The 21,538-nt window shown below is 40.6% G+C and overlaps 3 protein-coding genes across 4 annotated transcripts in view; all 3 read left to right on the top strand.

Moving 5' to 3' along the window:
* The window catches only part of LOC306923037 (DENN domain-containing protein 5B-like), a 28,141-nt gene extending 23,018 nt beyond the window's left edge, over positions 1-5,123 (top strand). For both annotated transcript variants that reach the window (XM_079501014.1, XM_079501015.1), the window contains exons 17-21: positions 142-341; positions 530-612; positions 1,671-1,797; positions 2,259-2,433; positions 3,715-5,123. In XM_079501014.1, coding sequence (XP_079357140.1) covers positions 142-341; positions 530-612; positions 1,671-1,797; positions 2,259-2,433; positions 3,715-3,898 — 769 coding nt within the window. In that variant the 3' untranslated portion in view covers positions 3,899-5,123. The remainder of the gene's footprint in view (positions 1-141; positions 342-529; positions 613-1,670; positions 1,798-2,258; positions 2,434-3,714) is intronic.
* A 1,249-nt stretch (positions 5,124-6,372) lies between these two features.
* On the top strand, positions 6,373-14,766 carry LOC306923136 (SIN3-HDAC complex-associated factor-like). Its single transcript, XM_079501163.1, has 6 exons — positions 6,373-6,516; positions 9,102-9,229; positions 9,559-9,658; positions 10,143-10,266; positions 11,294-11,444; positions 11,960-14,766. Exons 2-6 carry the CDS (start codon positions 9,102-9,104, stop codon positions 12,288-12,290), a joined length of 834 nt encoding a protein of 277 aa, XP_079357289.1. The 5' UTR covers positions 6,373-6,516; the 3' UTR covers positions 12,291-14,766.
* A 565-nt stretch (positions 14,767-15,331) lies between these two features.
* On the top strand, positions 15,332-20,102 carry kxd1 (KxDL motif containing 1). Its single transcript, XM_079502183.1, has 5 exons — positions 15,332-15,569; positions 16,022-16,129; positions 16,662-16,814; positions 17,385-17,431; positions 17,802-20,102. The coding sequence occupies exons 1-5, from the start codon at positions 15,478-15,480 to the stop codon at positions 18,056-18,058; spliced, it is 657 nt and encodes a 218-aa protein (XP_079358309.1). The 5' UTR covers positions 15,332-15,477; the 3' UTR covers positions 18,059-20,102.
* Positions 20,103-21,538: the final 1,436 nt, after the last annotated feature.

The following is a 21,538-nucleotide window of genomic DNA, read 5'->3' as shown; positions in this document are numbered from 1 at the left end:
TAGCGACAATTATATCTTATCGACGCACGCACGCACGCACGCACGCACGCACGCACGCACGCACGCACGCACACACAGTATAGTTTAAGTTCTCGAAAATATACTAAAAAATGTATTATAAGATCTGTCTTTTCCTTTTAGGTTCCCATGTGGGCGCTGGCTGGGTAAAGGCGTTGGAGACGGAAGCTTAGAAAGGGTCCTGATAGGCCAGCTGGTGACACCAGGTGGAGAGGAAGATGGTGCGAGGTGGTCAGGGACACCCCCAGAGTTGGGCTCACCGCTACAGAGCGGTCCTGGACGAACAGTCCTGGGAACACTTGGATCGCTTGGTGGCCGGAGCAGTACGTATTGACGGAACCAAACTAATCCTTTAGCGCACAATAGCTAACCTACTTTTGGGTGTCCTTGCTACAATGACAGATTTTCCTCCAATATCACCTTTCTTTTTGCTCACCTTTGTCCTTCCTTCACTTGCTTCTTTTGTTTCTGTCCTTCATTCCCGTCTTCTTTTACCTGCTCTTTTTCTAAGGAATGACGTCTGTTGAAGTACAAGAGGACATGAGGGAGTCCGCAAATAACCTCGTCAAACACTTTCACAAACAAGAACAAGAGGTATGTATATGTGGCATCAGGTTTTTTGTATGTGTGTTTGTTTGTTTGTGATGCATCATCCAAGTATCTCATCACTCATTCACAAAAAGATAAACATGGGATGAAATTAAATCCCTGAGGTGGGGCATATGATCTTTAGGGCCGCTTCATTATGGCAAAAATCGTAATATTGAGACCATGATTAGCTAAAGGATTGCACAGCATTTTTAACACAAGACAAAACAAGAGCATCATTACATAACCGTATGCAACGCAATAATCCTTTTATCTCGATTATCTTGTTTTCATAATCGCTGTAAGCGTAAGTTATAATTGAAAATAAAATGTGATTAATTGAGCAGCCCCACTTTGAACCCTCACTAGCAGCATCATTATAGTATGTATACCTCCAGGGGCTACTGCCTCCTGTTCAGCAGTCTGCGTCTGGTCTCTGTTGTGTCTGCGTCTAGATAGATCTTTAATCAGCATACTTTATTAGCCTAATTAATGTACAGTGCAGAGTGACCAACCAAAAACTCTGTTTGCGGCACTCTGGTCTGAACGCAACTTAAAACCACGGGGAGATGGTTAATGGGTCATTATTGCCTATGTGCAGGCAATTCAAGTGAAAATAATTATGTTTTTATAGGCTCTATTTAGACCACCCCCAAGGCAATGCCAGTGCCATAGCATTGTTTAACATGCAGGTCTCTACTAGGCTGGCACAGCTTTTTCAATTTATTTCGATCAGGTTCAAAGAGCCTTGGTGCTTTTAGAGGTTTAGTCGTTTGACCACTCATTCAGTATTAGAATGTATTGACCACTTTCATCCTGGGGTTGAAAGTTCCTATTTTGTGAACTCAAAGATTTTCAAGAACAAACAAAACAAAACAAAAACTCAATGATCTTTCAAAAGAATTGTGAAAATAGCTCATCTATAAGCTCACATCAAGCTTGTAGATTGGTTATTTTAACAATTTGTCATACGACGAAGTATATACTAGGGCTTAAGTGGTTATTTAGATGCATATGTAGCTTCTCATTAATCCCCACCACCTTCCATTGTTTTCCTCTGCTAGAGAGGAAACCTCACAGTGTTGCTGTGTGGTGAGGGAGGGCTGGTGCTTTCCTTGGAACAGTTCCTCCTTCATGGATTCAAGTCCAACCGACTCTTCCAGAGGAACGTGTTCGTATGGGATTTTGTGGGTAAGTAGTGTGTGTGTGTGTGTGTGTGTGTGTGTGTGTGTGCGTGTGTGCGTGTGTGCGTGTGTGCGTGTGTGCGCGTGTGCGCGTGTGTGCGTGTGTGCGTGTGTGCGTGCGTGCGTGCATGTTTGCGTGTTTGCAAAATGTATCTGTGAGCCCTGAAAGATGATGTTGAACTTCTCTACTCTCTTTCTGCATTTTATGAACTGTCCCCATCTAGTGGCAGAAAATATTTATTTCACAATAACACAATAACACATAATGTTGCATGGAATGGTGAATCCCTTTTTATAAACATGTGGTGATCTAAAGTGCCCATGTTAATGCTTTAAAGTTCAGAGACTGTATACTTTCTTTTCTCTTTTAAACCTTTGATTTGTCCTTCATCAATAACATTGATGAGCTGAGTTTGCTCTTAGTTTCCACTGAGTTGTACAATCTGACAGCGGTTGATCTTCCAACAGAGAAGGCAGTGGTTTCCATGGAGACCGCTGATCAGATGGGGGACTTGCGTGGATCAACGGAACCCGTGAGCCTGTCTTGTGACTCACTGTGTCACTATGTCAGTGCAATCAACGCTTCACCACGCAACATTGGAAAGGAAGGCAAATTCCAGCTGCTTGTGTGCCTAGGTGTCCGGTGAGGATTCTCATTTTGGATCTGAAGTACACGATGTTTACTAAAATGTGAAATGAAAATGCTTTTAATAATGAATAATATTACAGCATTTATATAATGTAGTGCTTTGCTTTTCTGCATTCAAAGTGGGTTAAAGCCTTAACTAGTGTAATCTGAGGTGTGATGGCCCCCTGCTGGCTGTATTATGTCATGTATGTAAATGGCACACTTTCCTTTCCCTGGAGCCCTGAATAGGTGGCATACAGCAGGACTGCTTCTCTGATGTCCTTTCAAATTGACCCATTTATATCACACACTGTTATTATGGGGCCAGGCTTTGGCTGCTGCAATGAAAGGCAATACAATACTATGATGGTATGTAATGGTGAAATTAATGTCAATCAACCATGCAGTTGGGGATGAGTATTTTTGCGATACAGTGGGGTAAGGTGAGTGCTGCCTGCATTACAGTATATCAATTTACAATTTACAATTTTACAATTTAGGCATTTAGCAGACGCTCTTAATCCAGAGCGACTTACATTATTATATCATCACAGTTTTAATAGGTCTGATGCTATACTGTACCTGTGACATGTTGACTTATTTATTTTGCTGTCCAGGTTGTGCATGTACATCCAAAGATTATTATGAGGGGTGCTGGATAAAAACCACTGATAGACTGAAAAGGAAGGTTTCCACATACACTCTTCAAAGCACACTATAACATTATTATAAATAAAGTACAACGTTCAGGTACTATCAGATTATGCATCTGATGTATAGGTCGAAATGTTGTACTTGATTTCGAATAAAATAAATATAGGGAGCTTTGAAGATGGTGTGTGGATTTCTTTCCTTTTCAGTGGACCAACTTCCCTCTCCACTATGCACTGTCAATAAAGCTGAAATTTGATAAAACATGAATGTCTGCTATATCCTAAAGAAATGTCACTATTTCTGGGTAATTTAGAGAAGATAAAAGAGTAGATGGTGCTGTGTTCATTATAAACATATTAATTGCTTGCTCTGTAGAGAAACCCGAGACTTGCTACCGTCCCTTTAGCAGGTCATAGCTTGCAGTTATCTACTTACAGCCAGACCCAGTCAAGGAAATTGTTGCTGAAACCTGAAAAAGAACTGCTCAATTCATTGTGGTTGAGTGCTTGGTCAGGAGAAAGTACACAACCCTGGTCATTATGTTGCAGGCAGCTTGCTCACCCCATGTCTTGCGAGTCTTGTAATATGAACCTTCATTAATCATTTATGGGACCATTATTGTCGACCTGTTTGAATTGGCAGGGACCGGCTGCTCTCCCAGTGGCTCCTCCTGCTGGCAGAATGTGCCCTGACACCACGGACGTATGAGGAGGGAGCGCTGATTCGGGACCGTGCAGCTGTTCACTCCCTCTCCCGCATCCTGCACACACTCCATGAGTTCACCATCACCTTGGAGACAGCCCTGGTCAAAGGGGTTGACCTCTAACCCTGCCAAATGGACATTATGAGATGTGGAGTTTGACTCCTCCTTCACAACCTTCTGCAAGAACACTGAAGGGTGAGCCTCAAGAGAGTTGAATGACCTTCTTTCCATGGGAAGGAAAAGGAAGTATATTCAGACAACTGAGAAAGACCCATGGCTTGCACATTCAGAATAAAGACTTTATTGTGGAAAAGACGATGGACTGGATGAACATAATGAAGTATTGAGGAGGAGTATGGCAATTCCTTATCCCAAGAGCTGTTCAAAACATATTGCCTTGTACACTGAAGTAACTGTCCTATATATTTGCTTAAGGAAATATTGTATGATTTTCTTATGCCTGTTTACACTGTGATATTCTGTTTCCTCAAGGAGAAAGTGGGAACCATCTCTCATCGCCCATCTATAGTAGATATTTTCACAGTTCGCCCCATGACCTTGGCACTAGAACCACTGTAACGCTCTCTTCTCCTGTTGCTGTAATGCTTGCACTTCAATTTTCAACTTAGTACAGTACATGCATGGCCAAATCTTTTTTGTCTCAAGGTGTTGTGATCTCATTAACTATAGATGCGGGTCTCCAGACACACACACACACACACACACACCCACACACACACACACACACACACACACACACACACACACACACACACACACACTACATATATGTCTAAATAAAGGATGGATTACCATCTTTTGGGGTCGTATACAGGGTTATGCCTATTTTGCAGTTGAAATGCTACTGGAAAAATACTGAAACCAAATGTGTGTCCTGACTGTCAGCTCAATTATTTGTATTGCTTTGTTAAACAAAAGCTTTTTTCTCTGTGATTTTTCTTTTGTATGGCATTATGAATTTATGAAATATTTAAGTATAGTGACATTTTGTTCATGGCGGTGTAAAACATATTGCACATTGTGCTGAATTTGTGTATTGTCATGTTGTTTGTTTAATTGTGCAGTTGTCTTTGTGATACTGAGACAAAATAAGTTTAGATTCCTGAAAATGCTGTGTATTATGTTGATGTTGATGTTGCGTTTAGTTTTGTGAACTGTTACAAATTATGGAATTATTTTCTCCCGCACTGTCCTACAGCACTCTCTAACCTGCAATGACCAAGCCTCTATTATAATTTTGAGTATAAATTAGAGTACGGTAAGCAATAATGAATTGTTTCCATATTTATGAAATGTGTTGTTAAAAATAAAGTTGAAATTGACATAACCCAGACCTTTTCTTTTGTGCAACCTTACAAGCCTAAATCTGTAGGCCTATGTATTTTTTTTAAACATCAATTACAGGTGCTCTGCTATCAGATTACGACTCGCACATTATGCTTTAGATGAGTTTAGCATCCCATAACTCGACATGCTGGCCTTTTTTCTTTTCTTTTTTTCTTCTTGCTATTTTACCTAAATAGAAAATGATCTTTCACTGCTCAAAAACTCGTGATTAGAAATTCAAAGCTGACCTACAATCCTGTACATTAATTTTAGGACTCTTAGTTTGGGCACAAAACCTCACTGACCCCCCCCTCCTCCCTCCCAACAAATACAAACAAATAAAAATCACACCTGTGTGAAGTGAGGGGCGCTAATATATTAAAGTCTAACTCATGTTGATTAGGTGATGTAATGGTGGTGTAAAACAAGCTGTGTCAAAACAAACATTAAATTCTCTTTATTGTTAATGGCATTTAATGTTTGTTAGGGACAAATGACGTAAATTAAGTCTTCAGAATTAAGTATGAATGAATAACAGTATTTTTTTCTTTCTTATTTTTTGAGGGGCACTAGCCCCGTCATACACAGGTTTACTGTTTGTCTTTAGTTCAAAGTTTGTTTAATAAACGCATTGACAATGAAGGGAAAATTATGTGTTGTTTACGTCATATTGTCTCTTTATTGTTAATGGCGTTTAATGTTTGTGTTGGCACCGTTTGTTTTACATCACCTAATCAACATGAGTTACTAGACTTTAATATATTAGCGCCCCTCACTTCACACGGGTGTGATTTTTGTAAGGGCAGCCTTGCAGAGTGATTGACTAACCTTTTTTTAACGCGGCAGTGGAAGTGTTTTTAATGTGTTATACAGTGATGTTTTTTAGTGTTTAAACACTCATGCCTAGACGTCCGAGACGCGGTCGGTGACGGTCACTCAAATGAAATGAACAATGCTCATTTCATTTGGCCTCCTCCAGACAGGAGGCCATCTGGCGTCCTATAGTAAAAAGGACAGGCTCCACCTCCTTGCTTACATTCTCCAATGTGCCATAGCAACCAATGGCAACCAGGGCCGAGCCCCCTGTTCCCGCGCAATGTTCCCATCCTTATATGGCCAGTAGAGTGCAGACGCACTCGTGTACGTCAGCGCTTTATGTAAATGCATTTGATTGAAGAAAAAGAAAGAGCCCGAGCTCTACTCTGAAATGGAGGCGTGGATACGGCGCATGCGCACTAGATCCACAACTATACAGTCCCGTCTGCAAGGGAGACATCAACAAGAGAGAGAGAGAGCGGGTTTCTGATGCGGGTTGATTTTCATAATAGTTACATTGTAACGACGAGTTTAACAGGATTATCACTTTGTATCAACTTCGCGCAACTTGGAACAAGGTAAGCGATATGCGTGGCGTTCATTTTTTAATTGGGAATTGGCGTTGAAAATGTGCGGGGTTGAAGAAGCCGCATGATTGTAATTCGGTAATTCAAAACAAGCTTCGAGTTGTCTGTGAGAACAATTGCTTATTTTGGGGCCTACTGCAGGGCAAACTGGATAAAATAACTTGGAACTAAAGGCAACCCTTTGGCCACTTTTTATCTAATAGGGCATGCATTGCAAACCCTAATTTAGGAGCCGCCGAATAGCATAGCTGAGGAAATAGTGTGTTAATTGTGCAAAGGTTTTGTCAAGAGTGTTATCATTTGGTTTGCAAAGTGCATTTGGATGCTGGAGAGACAGGTCTTTTCATCACGCCTTCATTGGGTGTTTTTACGCCTCGATGTTAATGTTTAGGTAGAAATCTGTAGGCCTACTCTTATTTAAAAAATCTGTCCAAGTTGCAGTAACAACCTAGAGATGTAGGACTTCTAAGTAACGATCCTAAATAAACAAGTTGGATCTCTCACGCCCACCCGTGCTAGAGAGGTGCGCTTGAGCACGCTGCTCGGCTCCAGTGCTCCTGTCAACATAAATAACATCGCAAGATCACTCGTCATTTGTATCGTTTTCCGCAACATCGGCTGAATGAATAAAACAGTAACAACACTCGCCCTTTCAACATTTAGCCGATACTTTGAACCGCAAAGTAAGTAAGTCGGTGCTTTAAACTTGGTGCGCGTGTAGTTGTAGGGGGACTGTTGCAGTGACGCCGCGCGACTCTCCATTCCAATAACAAAGAGTAAAGATCAAATTACACGATGGATGGTCTTTAACGAATTCCCCCTCAACCCCCTCCGAAATTTTGCCAGAGATTATTTGTCCTCGCACCACTTTGTACATATAATTTGGTCTCGGCAGCGGAATAAAGTTGCCGCTGCAGCTCAGTTTGCAGGCGTGCAGCGTCGACCAGAGGACGGTCGGCATCATAAAATGGGTGCGCATGAAGCAGCGTGCCATGCTTTCCTGGCGAAAGTGGGCGGTGAATATCGATGTTACACTTTTCTCGATGGAAACTCGTGCTTTAACGAAGCGGCCGCGTGCAAATGTCACCTCCGTAATATTGTGTGTCCATTTCCCCGTCACTTTCGTGGCGATTTTTGACTTTTAACTTTATTCCTGCGTGTTTTGCGGAAAATCGCATCACACACCCCTTTGCACGCCACCGCCGCCGTCTTTGAAGTGTGTGTTGCCATGTTGAGTGACGTCACGTACTGTATTCTACCGTGTGGCTCTGCACTGTCCGGGCCGATAGGCTTGGAGTTCTGCTTCGATGATAGCTGAGCTACAAGCGCACAGCGCGTCGCAGCGCGCCGCTGTTGTGAGCTTGCAGATCGGCCTTTTTTCTCTCGCCGCGCGACACCGATGTACGACGAAGTACAAATCAGACTATAGTCTGGGGGCGCGGCTCGCCGTTTTGCCGCAGTTCAGGAACACATGTGCAGCGAACATTTCCTTTTGCCTAGCAACAAAATAATTCATAATAACCAGTTCACCCAATACACCTCGAGCTAATTCTCCACGTTGGAATTCCTTATTTTGCATGTCTATATCTGCAACAAGACCAGCTCACAAGTGCCCTTTTAATACCCCGTCCCCATAACAAGTAAAGTAATGCATAGTTTATAACACGCGTCTATGTTTGTGACATATTAGTACAAACAGTGTCACCAACATGAAGAGCGCAACATGGTGACATGATCTGTCTGATGCGTGGTCTATGACTGTTGACCTACTTCCCTCATTTGGGTCAAGAGTAGCAGGGATACAAGATGCTCTATGGTGCGTTTTTTGATTGATTGATTATAATACCGTAATACTGCAGTAACTGCAGTCAACCACCATTAGACAACTAGTGAATTAGCCTAGGTTCATTAATAAAGGAAGTTTTAAAGTCGTAAATGAAAATATGCCATCTCTAAAAATGAATCCTAACCTGCACAGCTCAGCTGCCCTATATATGATAATATATATAGTGTACTTTTTTGGCCTCTAGTCTATATTTGTAGTACCATATTTTTGAGTAGCGCTATAGCCCCTCCTATGCCCAGCTTTCCAGGTTTGTGTAAACACAAACATTGGCTTGTGATTGTCTGATCACCCCATAGCGATGATTTGATTGGCTGAGCAAAGTACATATTGAAGATAAAAGTGAGGGCGGAAAGTGAAGACGGAAAAGTGAGGACGCAAATTGTAATTGGCTAGAATGAGATAATGTATGATGATGTATGATGATAAGAGGGCCCCTCACTGAATCTACGACATATCAATGTGTAAAAAACATGGACTTTACCGATCATCTGAGAACTTTGTGAAGGACCGAAGCCACCTTAGTATATAGGAAGTGGATGACTTGTATAACAAATAATAACTGAAATGTAACATATATATATTGAACTGTGATGCCCGAGATAACCTGCCTATTGTCAAAAACAAAAGAATAAAAAATAAAGTATAAAAAAAAGAGGGCCCCTCACTTCACACAGGTGTGATTTTCATGAAGCTATGCTGAATATCTTTTCTCATTGTGATTTGTGTGCAGATGTTTGGTTTTCACAAGCCCAAGATGTACAGGAGTCTGGATGGCTGTTGCATCTGCCGTGCTAAGTCTTCCAGCTCGCGCTTCACAGACAGCAAGAGATATGAGAAAGACTTCACAAGCTGTTTCGGGTGAGAAACAGGACTGTGGGTGTGGTGTGAAAAAACATCAATGTGTACTAGAATATATGTCACATTTTATATAGTATTAAACCTGTCTTTTCCTCATACGGTATATGCAACAATGCACCCACACAAGACGTTCTTTAGGCTACGGTCACACCTAACTTTGTGTCTGCCTGTGCCTGGCTTTTTGCAATGGTTTTCAACAGGAACAGAGCGTTTTCACAAAACGCTCGGTTCCCATTGAAAATCATTACAAAAAGACGGCCACATGGGCAGAATCAAAGTTAGGTGTAATGGTACCCATTGTTCTGACATACATTTCCCTAATCTTAAAGGTTGTGTGAAATTCGATCTGGGGAGATTTGTAATGCTTGTGTCCTCCTGGTGAAGAGATGGAAAAAACTCCCTGTGGGCTCCAAGAAGAACTGGAATCACGTAAGTGACTTCGGGTTTATTTATTAAGTATTAAGTATAAATGTATACTTGAGGCCGGCCAAGCGGTCCAGGCACCTAGGCTGGTAATCCCGACGACCTTTGCTGTCCCCCCCATCTCTCTCCCCCCTTCCTGTCAAAAACTACTGTAAAAAAACAAACAAAGAAAACCGTATACTTTGTTGACCGGGGTCCCCCGGGGATCTATACTTGGTCTCCTCTTTTTTCCCCTTTACACCAAATGTCTTCACTGAAAGTAGCAGATCTACAAACTCACTTGTTAGCTTGCAGATGGTCTATTTTCAACGAATGTTTGTCTATTTTGACATGCCCAGAATAGGAACGCCAGGGTTAAAAAAAACTGAAAACTAATCGTATTAGGCTGTATCTCCAGCTGTAAATGAGTTTTTATTACGTCTCAGTGGAATAGTGTGGCTATTGTACTTTCCCTGGTAATTATAAAACCCCTCCTTTTCTCTTGTTGCAGGTGGTTGATGCGAGAGGGGGTCCAAGCCTAAAGATAACCTCTAGGCCAAAGAAGATTAAATCTCTCTCCAAGAAAGCGAGGCCAAGCCAGATCAGCAGACTGCAAAAAGAACTCAAGAGAAACAGTTAGTTCTGTATAATTTTTTTATATACATACATTTATTTTTTTTAACTTTTGGCGGAGAAAATTGTTTTGATTATGCATTTTTTACGGTTCCATTTGGCTTCCCATATTCTCTATATTCATTGCTATAAATCACTTTAGTAAACAGAAAATATATGTTCAGATGGGTTACACATTTGATTCAATCAGGAGAGAGAACCCACAAGCATAATGTATCACCTTATGCCAATTTTGTCTGCTCATTTATTTGTTTCATCACCATCTTTCTTGATTGGATGAAATGGTTATCCTGACCTGAAATAGTATTTTCTGTAAACTAAAAATCACACTTGCGTGAAGTAAATGCGGCCGACTGTATTTATATTGGCCACATGATGTCTTACGTCATAATTTATGCGCTAAACAAACATTAAAGTCCATAGACTTGGCTGGCAAATGATTTACGTCATAAGTGCTCTAAACAACCATTAAAAAGCCCATAGACTTGGCTGCCATAGGACGTAATTTTCAAACGCCTAGCTAGCGCCCCTCTAAAACTAAAATACAAAATCTCACCTTTACAGCACATTTAAATGAATACGAAGGAGCTCTTTGCAGGATATATTTGATGGTGTCTATTACAGTATACTGACTAGAAGCTCTAGTGCCATGGGAAAAAAGGGAAAAAAAGTGTAAAGCTGAAACCCGTTGCGTAGGTGGTCCTAATGGGCAAAAGAGGTGGCGGATATGTGCCTGAATAATGCGTTTTATATTAACTATACAATATGTGAAGACATTGATGGCGGGATAATACGCCTAGACCCAAGGCAGAGTACTTATGGATAGTCTGGGGCAAGTTGGGAGGCAAGTGGAGTAAACTCAATCCTAGGCTAGCAAACAGATATTCTGATTCAGGTTCAGTGGGATATGCTCTTGTCTGGTGTCTATCATACTGATATGAGTAAACTTGACGACTGGGCACCTAACTATACCTTGAGTAGATCCTATCTATACTGTATTTATTATATGTGGTGTGTTTTGTCCGTTAGATTCAGATGCCCACAGCACCACCTCCAGTACATCTCCAGCTCAGTCTCCCAGCTACAGCAACCTGTCAGATGAAGGATCAGACACTGAGATCAGGCGTGGATCCAGCCGCACTCCTGTCTTCTCCTTCCTGGACCTCACCTACTGGAAGAGGTAAATTAGCTCACCCACATCTGTAGATGCAAGCATGCCTAATAATGGGTCAACACCAATGGTGAATCAAAATCCACTTTCCATGAAGCCTATGTCTGTAATGCATTATAAACATTAGTTATAAATGTAAAATTATACTTTTAAGCAATCATGAATACTAAGGTGAACAAACGCTTTATAACAATAATAATAACACATTGTAAAGCATTTAACCACATGAACCCTAGCATCTCTAATTATTCTAGGGTGAACATTCTGCTAAAATAGCTGATCTACAAGCTCATTAGGCGTCATTCAACACAGTCTCACTCCCCTGGTTGTTTCCAAGGATCATATAGCATCGGTCCCAGGTTTACTTGCAACAGTATAGAAAGGACCAAAGTAGGGTTGATTTGTATAGAGTTAAAAGGACTTTACAGGAATGTACAGTGTATTCTTTGGTTATTTTGATGTGGCTGAATACAGATTAATTGACTTGTTGTGTTTGTAACTATATCCCACGTCTCATTGTCCAGACAAAAGGTGTGCTGTGGAATCATTTACAAGGGGCGCTTTGGAGAAGTGCTCATTGATCCCCATCTATTCAAGCCTTGCTGCCGCAAGCAGCGGCAACAGCGGCAGGATGAAGAGGAGGGCTATGAGGAAGAGGATGACGAGGAGGAAGAGGAGGTGGAGGTGGAGGAGGGGCCCGTGGGAGAAGAGGTGCAAATTGAGGAGGTGGTGAACGAGGAGAAATCCCAGACGGAAGCGGAGGTGAAGGAAAGGGCAGCCTGGGAGGAGAGCACCGAGGCTCCTCAGTTGCGTGTTGTCATGGCGACGACTCCTTCCATTGAGGCTGAGTGGTGACACTGGTTCTGCGCACATCTTAGAGCAGGGGTCTTCAACAGGGGGTCTGGGACAACTAGGGGGTCCTCAGAGCTACACTCCCGGGGGGCTCCAAGTCCTTTCTTTTTTTTCTTACATTAACCACTCGAACCCTAGCATCCCTATTCTGGGGAGAACTTTATCCAAAAATAGCAGGTCTACAAGCACACAACGCCTCACGCTGTTGTAGTTCAGCTCTTTTTGGCAAAGAGGTTTGGTACAAAAAGAGTAGTACTGAGCCAAAGGTCAAGTTTACAAGGTATTGATGGTTTAAGTGGTTAAATGTCTGATATACAGGAATCCTACATGAAAGCTATCTATGAAATCTATGAAAAAGTTTAAATTGGCAACACAATTTGATACAATATGTAGTGGTGGTCACTGCTTCATCTCTCTCGGCTAATGGGTCCTTGGCCTGAAAAACGTTGAAGATCCCTGTCTTAGAAGATGAAGTCTTTTTGGTGTTTTCAATTTTCAAGCACTTAACAGAAAAGAAGTCACCTCAGGTTGCCTTCAAGCAAAGAGCAGCTGAAACTCCTTTTGTCTTCTACCTTGATAACTTATGGATTCTATGTTTTTCATCCGTGTCATGTTTTTTGTATTTAATATTCTTTCTGTCCTGACAGTTGAGCACCATCCGTGGCGTTTTGATTTACTTCATTTACAAAAATGCTGGAAGTCCAGTTTGCTGGTACAGTGAAACGATTTCTACTCCAAAATGCTCTATATCTCTTGGGAAAAAAAGGAAAAAAGAAAAGAAAAGAAAAAGGTGCTTGTGGCAATTCATCGCTCAAAAGTACTGTATTTTTGGGTGAAGTAAGATGAGTTTTACTATCTTTTAGTACGTTTTTATGGTAGATATCTCATTTTGGAATGAACCTCTTTTCATATCATTTAAACACTTTTCAGATCACAGACCTAGTAGCCTTTGTATTTGTACCTGTCCAATAATTACATTGACTCTGTACAGTATGTTACAGTAGCTAGACTGGATTAGCCTGTATGTATGTGAATATGTGGGTCCATTTAAATAAGGCCTATTCACAGCACCAACAGCAAATACACCAGCCTTAAGTATGTGTTATAGACATTGCTAGTGTTAATTATGGAACTGGTATTAAAGCCTGATTTATGTCTCTGTATGACAGTGTTGCTGGCCGAAATAGCAGATCTAGAAGCTCACAATGTGTAGCAGATGCATTTTGATGCGTTCAGAACTTGATCTGCTATTTCTAGTGAGTGCCACTGTCATATGACGTATAAATTAAGAATAAGGAACAATAAGGGACGATAGGTATATTTATTGTGGCCTCAGCAACAGTGCATTTTGCATGAATGGCAACAAAGCCCTCTCATCGAAAAGACCCAAGTGATCCGATGCATGAGTCTACTAAATTGCATGGCCTTATAAAATAATTGTAAAATTTACTTTTATTTTTTAGATCCAGTTTGCTGAAAATTTAAATTATTTTTTTATGTAAAAACAAAAAGGGGAAAAAAAGAGAAAGAAAATGGACAAATACAAAAAAGTGTCTTTACATCACAATACAGCACAATACAACAGTAAAACATACCGGTTGGTCTATAACCATTCAGCAATATTAATCAGTGATTTATGTCATTCCCGGGTTAGTAGTTGGTAAAAGATTTTATACAAGCTAAAACACTATGCCATTGCCTCTTATATACCACAAGGGTGTTGTGATATATTACTTACTTACTAATATTACTTTATTTATCACATGAAAGCCAAAGCACATTTAAATTCACCCAATGTCGAATCAATGCAGATTTTTATGGACAATTGTGCACGTCCAAGGTCATTTCTATATGTACGTATTTTATGGTATTTTAAAAAGAACACTTAATATGGAATTTCATACATGTAATGCTGTAGTTGGAAGGGAGGGGGGTGTTATGTATATATGGGGTGGGGTGAGGGGTACGACCCCTATATTGGGTTCCATTATTTATTTATTTCATATTTATTTGTATCACTGCATCCCCCTGTTAGAAGTGTAATACTATGAACTCTGTTCATCTTTTTCCAATAGGATGGTTTTTGTACATCAGTAATTTAAACTGAATGTAATTCTCACGAGGACAGTGTTTAGTACTGCCTCCGATTGACAGTTAATATTTGTGAAATGTTGGTTAAGTATTTATTTACCTTCTGAGCTGAGTTGTGTGCAGCCTAACTTATTCTGATATCATCACTTTTGATCTATTATGTAGGTAGACTATGAATGACCAAACTTTACTTTGTCCCCTTTACCTTTAGCGTAATGATGTCACAGGATGATGTAGAGTAGCTGCTGTCTTATAGGCATTTTAGTGCTTCTTGCATGTATTGTAGCTATGCATATTTACCTAGCTTACAAGTTAGACAAATCAGTTTTGTATTTTTTATACATCATGTAATTTTTTTACTTGTCCCTTAATAAAATAGTTTTTGTGACATGTGTCATTTATTGAACTTATTGGGAAGGTGGATAAATATAATATAAATGTATTCTGTCATACTATAATGTAGGCCTGCCCTATTTTAGTTTTAAAATATGTTAAGTTATCACGTTTTACTGGAACAGGTAACACAAGACACAGATGTTACACATAGCCTATTGCCTGTTGATTTTGATTGTGTAGGCTAGTTGTAATTTAGCCATGGTCCAGTGCGTTAGCGACTAGCGAGTCTCACTAGTGAAAGACTCGCTAATGCACTGTCTGGACCAGGGCTAGTTTTAATTGTAGCCTATTGCTTTGACAACAAATATTTTAGATTATTATTCTGCTGGAATGTGTATTATCTAATATCTTCTGTTAGAACTTCTGCTCTGTTATTTCGTTATCCTATTATTATCCTCGTAGGCTTTTACAATTTACATGTGTGTGTTTTATTTAATTTTATGCTTGTTGAAAGTGCTACAGGCCTACGAATAGTTATTTTTATTATTATTTATCATCATTTATAGTTGATTTATTTGCAACACTACGCTGCTCTAGAGACTGGAGAACGATCCTAGGTTTGGAACGCAGCCACTTCAACCGGAAGTGGGTGTCATGTGACGAGACCATTTTAATAAACACGGAAGTATTTATAGTTTCTAATTTTGCTGCAGCTTTGATCCTAGGCTAATATATCCAGCATCATTCTATACTTATATCTTATATGCTACATGTTTGGTATTTGGGATTCATGCGTAGGGCATATGCTATAAAATTATATATTGTGACAGAAAAAGCGACCGTCGAAGCTGTAAGGTAAAAAGGCTAATTTCGTTTTCTGGATGCATAGCAAGCTGAGCTGAATAAGATGAATATGATTTGAAACACATCTAGTCAATCTTTCAGAATGCGACATTATGAACGATCTAGTTGCCGAAGCGGTTTTAGCATGCATGCTTTATATTGTGTATTTTCAAAATGACATTTACTCACTGATCAAGGCATGATATCTTCTGTTGCACTTTTTGGATTCAGTGCTCAATGTTTGGTCTATCTGTCCTTGGGGTGGGTTTGAGGAGACAAAAAAGTAGCTCTGGTAATCAGAACATATACACACACACACACACACACACACACACACACACACACACACACACATCGCAACTGGTTCTGACCCACATCAAGTGGCCCAAAATGAGTTCGACACCCCTGCTCTAATTAAAAAGCTATGGACCAGAGCTAATAAAAAACTAAACTTGCACTTGCAGCATTTTCATCATGGTGGAGCCCACAGCATCTGGACAGTTCTGTAACAGGATGCTCAGCATGGTGAACTCAGAAGATGTTAATGCCATCATCCAGGCCCAGAGACATATGTGAGTACTGTTAATTCTTTGCTGTGACAATATCACTTACACTCTGCAGAAAAGGACAATTTCATCTTGGTCGGTTCACGTGTATCCTGAGGACTCAACTTTACACCCAGAGAAGCACCTTAATTGTCTGTTATCGTCTGTTGGGTGGAAACCTTGTGTCAAAAACGCTTAATTTTCTTTGAAAAAATAATCTGTGTTTAATGGATCCAATGTACGGGTAGTTATTATTTAGTCACAATGTTGTTAATACTTTTCAATGGCTCAATATTTATAAAACCTAAGGACAGACTTTAATGTTCACAAATTAGGCATCTAGGCATCTACAACCTCACACCGTGTTGCATCACAGCATGTCGTGAGATTGTAGATCGGCTATTTGTGCTACCTTTGTGTGACACTGTAGTATGTTTGACAAAGTAGGTCATTCATTTATGCAAAAACGATGATGGAGATGCAGGGTTTCTTCCCACCATGACATTATGATCATCTTTCTATTGATTTACACTTTGCTGAATCGTTCTAATAAAAACAGGCTGGACCGGTTTGAGAAAACCAATGAAATGCTGATAAACTTCAATGGACTGTCCAGTGTGCGGCTACAGCAGATGAATGAACACTTTTTGCTCCACACTCGAACCCTTGTGGAGATGAAGAAAGATTTGGACAGCATTTTCAGAAGAATCAGGTCTGGTGCACCTATAAACACAAAGAAGCCTGTTACCCATGTTCAACATCATCTTCATGTAAATTATTCTCATTATAAGATGGTACCACCTTGCATCTCAGAGTGACAGTTCAGAAAACTGCCTAACAATATCATCATCAATGCGGATTCCAAACTAATAGAAACTACAGCGTTTCTCCTCCTGGAAAAGTTAGTATTCTAAAATAGAAGCCATTGTTCTTCAATGCATCCATCAACAAGGAAAAAAAAGGATTCGGGGCACCCGCTGGCCAAGTGGTCCAGGCGCATACCACATATAGGCTTTGGCCTGACAGCACGTCATGTGTTCGAGTCCCGTTCATGACTCCCCTTCTCTCTCTCCCTCTTTCCTGTCTATCTTCACTTGATACTATCAATAAAGGCAGAAAAGCCAAAAACAAATCTAATTTAATCTAAATCTAATCAAATCTGACTGCACAACCCAACTTCAGACGTAAAATGAAGATAAGGTTGAAAATGGGTGACATTCTCCTTAGCATCTGCATGCAATCATCTCTTCTCGCCATTCTGACAAATTGTGTTTTCCTTTAGGACACTGAAGGGGAAGATTTCTAAGCAGTACCCAGATGCTTTTAGCAGTAAGTGTGATTTTTCATTTGTCATATCGTCACTGACGGGTGGAAACCAAAACTGTGCGGGTGGAAACCAAAACTGGCTGATCCAATGGATCCAGTGTTGTTTGTTTAGTCACAAGCTCTTGTTAATACTTTTCATTGGTTCAAAATGTATAAAAACCAACAGTCACAAAAATAGCAGATCTACACGTTTACAACGTGTTGAAGTTGTGAACTTGTACAGTAGAAGTGCTATTTTAGCTACTATTAACTATTGTGACAAAGCCATTAATTTACGGAACAACATAAAAAGTTGAAGTATGATGATATCTTACCACTTGAAGTGCACCAGTCTTCTAAGTCTAAATAGAGATCGTTTCTTCATTTTGGTCAGATATCCACGAGTCACCCATCCTGGAGGATGACGATGATGAGTTTGACCCTATGCCCCCAAGCATTGCCACGACGATTGCCACGGCCACCTCGGAGCAGAGCACAGAGTCCTGTGACACCAGCCCGGATGTGGTGTCCCCCACCGTCAGCCCATGCTCTGAAGACCTCTCTCAGGAGCCACCCGACACACCCACTTTCGACGTCCCAGAGACAGATGTGCTGAGGCATGAGGGCCCTGACTCAGTCCCTGCAGAATAAAGTCTGAGTTATACCTAGTTGCTGGGTGCTGCACAACGAAAATGGCAGATCTGCAAGCTCACAATGCTTGGCGAGCTTGTAGATTGTCGTAAAACGGACTGCTATTTTTGGTGCATGACCCCTACTTGCAACACAAGTATCCCCCGTCTCATTTTTCTAAATAATGCACTGTGTGGTGCCTGATGAAAATGAACAATGATGCGTGGACATGGCATTTCCCACAGTCCCAAAAACGGAACTCCAAAGCTAACTATTTATAAGTCAGAGGTCACTTTGTATATTTTATTGTATTGCTGTGTAGATACAACTGAGAGGCTGTTTTGTCCCTTTTTTTTGTGAGTGATATTTGAGTTTTTCTGTTAACAATAATACTGGACATCCCATTGTGAACGAACTTGTTTCTGGAGCGCGCAAGTACTCTACTAACTAATGTCTATTACAACTGCTTATTTACAACCCGTTATTGACCTTATACCAACCTTGAAACGTACCTTAGTTACGTCACCATCAACAGCCGCATACCAGACAACTCGCCCCTTTACCAACTCGCCCCGGGCGTACAGCCGGCGGAACTGCGCGGCCTGGTATACCTAAAGTAACCAAGTAAATTATGCTTAAACGGTTAAACCTAACCTTATTCCTAACCTTAACCTCAGTAAAACTATGCCTAAACCTAACCCTATTCCTAAACTTAACCCCAGTAAAACTATGCCTACCCCTAAACGTATTTCTAACCTTCTCAGTAAAACAAAATAAACAATACAAGAACCGCCGCACCGAGCGGTTGGCATGAGGTCGGCGGAAAAAAGCTGGGGCGAGATGGAATTGGGGCGACCGTACCTGTTACCATCACAATAAGGGACCCTGACATGCATACATACAGTACATACATGGTATCAGGTACGGTCGCCCCTAAACCATCTCACCCCTTGATTTTTCCGCCGACCTCATGCCGACCGCTCTGTGCTGCGGTTCTTGTATTCTTTATTTTGTTTTACTGAGAATAAGGTAAGAAATAAGTTTAGGGTTAGGCATAGATTTGCTGGGGTTAAGTTTAGGAATAGGGTTAGATTTAGGCATACTTTTACTGAGGTTAAGGTTAGGAATAAGTTTAGGTTTTACCGTTTAAAGGAGCATTCAGTGATTTGAGTGATTTGGAGAACCACCCAGTCCGCCCCGGTAACAAAATGTGCACATGCACGCTCTACAGTGGGGGGAAGTGCAACAGGCCAACAGCATGTGCACCCCACTCGATCATGATTGGAGGAAGGCCCCTCTCATCCTGATTGGATGAAGGCTTTGCCACCCGCCACCAAAACTGAAACTAGGGTTTTTTGACCCCAGGGGCTCACTGGGGACAGGGAGGAACTCCTTATATGGTCAGCACACTCTATAGTAGGAAGGATTATCCAGAAAAAAAGAAAAAATAAGTGATATTTAGATTAAGTCAAATCACTGAATATACCTTTAAGCATAATTTACTGTGTGTGTGTGTGTGTGTGTGTGTGTGTGTGTGTGTGTGTGTGTGTGTGTGTGTGTGTGTGTGTGTGTGTGTGTGTGTGTGTGTGTGTGTGTGTGTGTGTGTGTGTGTGTGTGTGTGTGTGTGTGTGTGTGTGTGTGTGTGTGTGTGTGTGTGTGTGTGTGTGTGTGTGTGTGTGTGTGTGTGTGTGTGTGTGTGTGTGTGTGTGTGTGTGTGTTAACCCCAGCGCATGAGTAAGTAGAGAGGGCTGCTTAGTGGAGTGCATATCTCTGCCAGCGATTCCCTAACGTTATATTGATCATGACTTTTATTATTGACGTGTGAGTGTGGAACTCCATATTTGGGCAAGAAGATCAGTCATGTGGTCAATTCACAAAATATGAAAAATATTCACACAATATTGCAGTGGCTTGGGAATTGGAAGGGTCCCAGTTCCATCTCCCTTGGCTCCTGCCTGCGTGTCGAAGTGTCCTTGACCACTGTACCCCCAACTGCTCCAGATGAGCAGGTTGGTGCCTTGCATGGTTTCTTCTGCTTTCTGTCTGTGTGAATGTAATCCACATTGTATAATGTAACGCACTTTGGGTAATAGGGATGGCACTAAATAAATGCACCATTTACAATTTACCATTAGTCATAAATCTTCAGGGATTTACATCCTTGACCTACTGTACTGGCAAGTCTGGCAGCACGCACAAGAAACCTGCCACCGATCGACAGAAATGTAATATAAATCTGTAAAATCTAACTGAATATCTGACATGCTGCAATTTGGTGGCCAAAGGTCAAGGTTGGCATTCAAAGATACATGCAGCTCAACTTTGTACACCTAGGTTTCCCTTGTTTTTGTTTAATAATAGTGTTACGGTTTTCCTAACCACCACTCACATCAGACACCTTTTGAAAAATTGGACATAGTTTTGTTAATGCCCATGAGATGTCACAGATTTAGCTCTTGTAGCACTGTATACAAGAAGTTGTATAATACTAGCCTGGTTTCCAGCCCATAGACCCAATATAATACAGTAAATGCAGTTTGTTTCATGTTTTCTTTTCCCCAAAACATTTCTCCACCAATATCTATACAATATACAGGTCAAATACAGGACCCGAGTAACGCATCTGTTACAGACTTGTAGTCGATGACATTTAGTTTGATTGATTGAAGTATTTATTAACAGTTTGCCGAATTGCACATTTCATGCACAACTAGATACAAAAACTGTTAACTGTGGACGACACATAAAGCATACACTTGTTTACACCATTTTCCATTCATCAGAACATTTAGATGTATAAATATACACTTCTATATATAGTAAGAGAAATCTATGAAAATATGGGAACTAAATCGTTACCAAGAAATGTCTTCACCAATGTGTTTCTAAAGGTGTCTAATAACAAGTTTGAAATTCAACTCCCGTGGGAAATTGAGTTTATTAGCATAATATGTGACCATACCCATAACATCCTATATAAGGCAAAAAAGTCCAAATTTCATCATTCTTTAAGTAGCATGTGACATATGTAACTAGGGGGTTTTCATCATTCTGAATCCATTCCAAGCATTAGTTTTGCACAAAAAACACTCCTTGGGAGGAAAACGGCCTCAAAAACGTGATGAGGTCAGCACATTTGGTCAAGTGGATATGGCCTAATTTAGCCCAAGGAGTGTTTTTTGTGCAAAACTAATGCTTGGAATGGATTCAGAATCATGAAAACCCCCTAGTTTCATATGTCACATGCTACTTAAAGAATGATGAAATTTTGACTTTTTTGCCTTATATAGGATGTTAAGGGTATGGTCACATATTATGCTAATAAACTCAATTTCCCACAGGAGTTGAATTTCAAACTTTTAGTATATGTTATTAGACACCTTTAGAAACACATTGGTGAAGAAATGTCTTGGTAACGATTTAGTTCCCAGATTGGTCAAATACCTGATAAAATGCCCTTACTAATAACCAAAAACAGGAAATCATAAAGGGAGGTAAACT

The sequence above is a fragment of the Electrona antarctica genome, assembly GCF_951216825.1.
Source record: "Electrona antarctica genome assembly, chromosome: 5".
Classification (NCBI taxonomy): domain Eukaryota; kingdom Metazoa; phylum Chordata; class Actinopteri; order Myctophiformes; family Myctophidae; genus Electrona; species Electrona antarctica.
The sequence above is the reverse complement of the archived record's forward strand: the minus strand, read 5'-3'. Positions and strand labels throughout refer to the sequence as shown.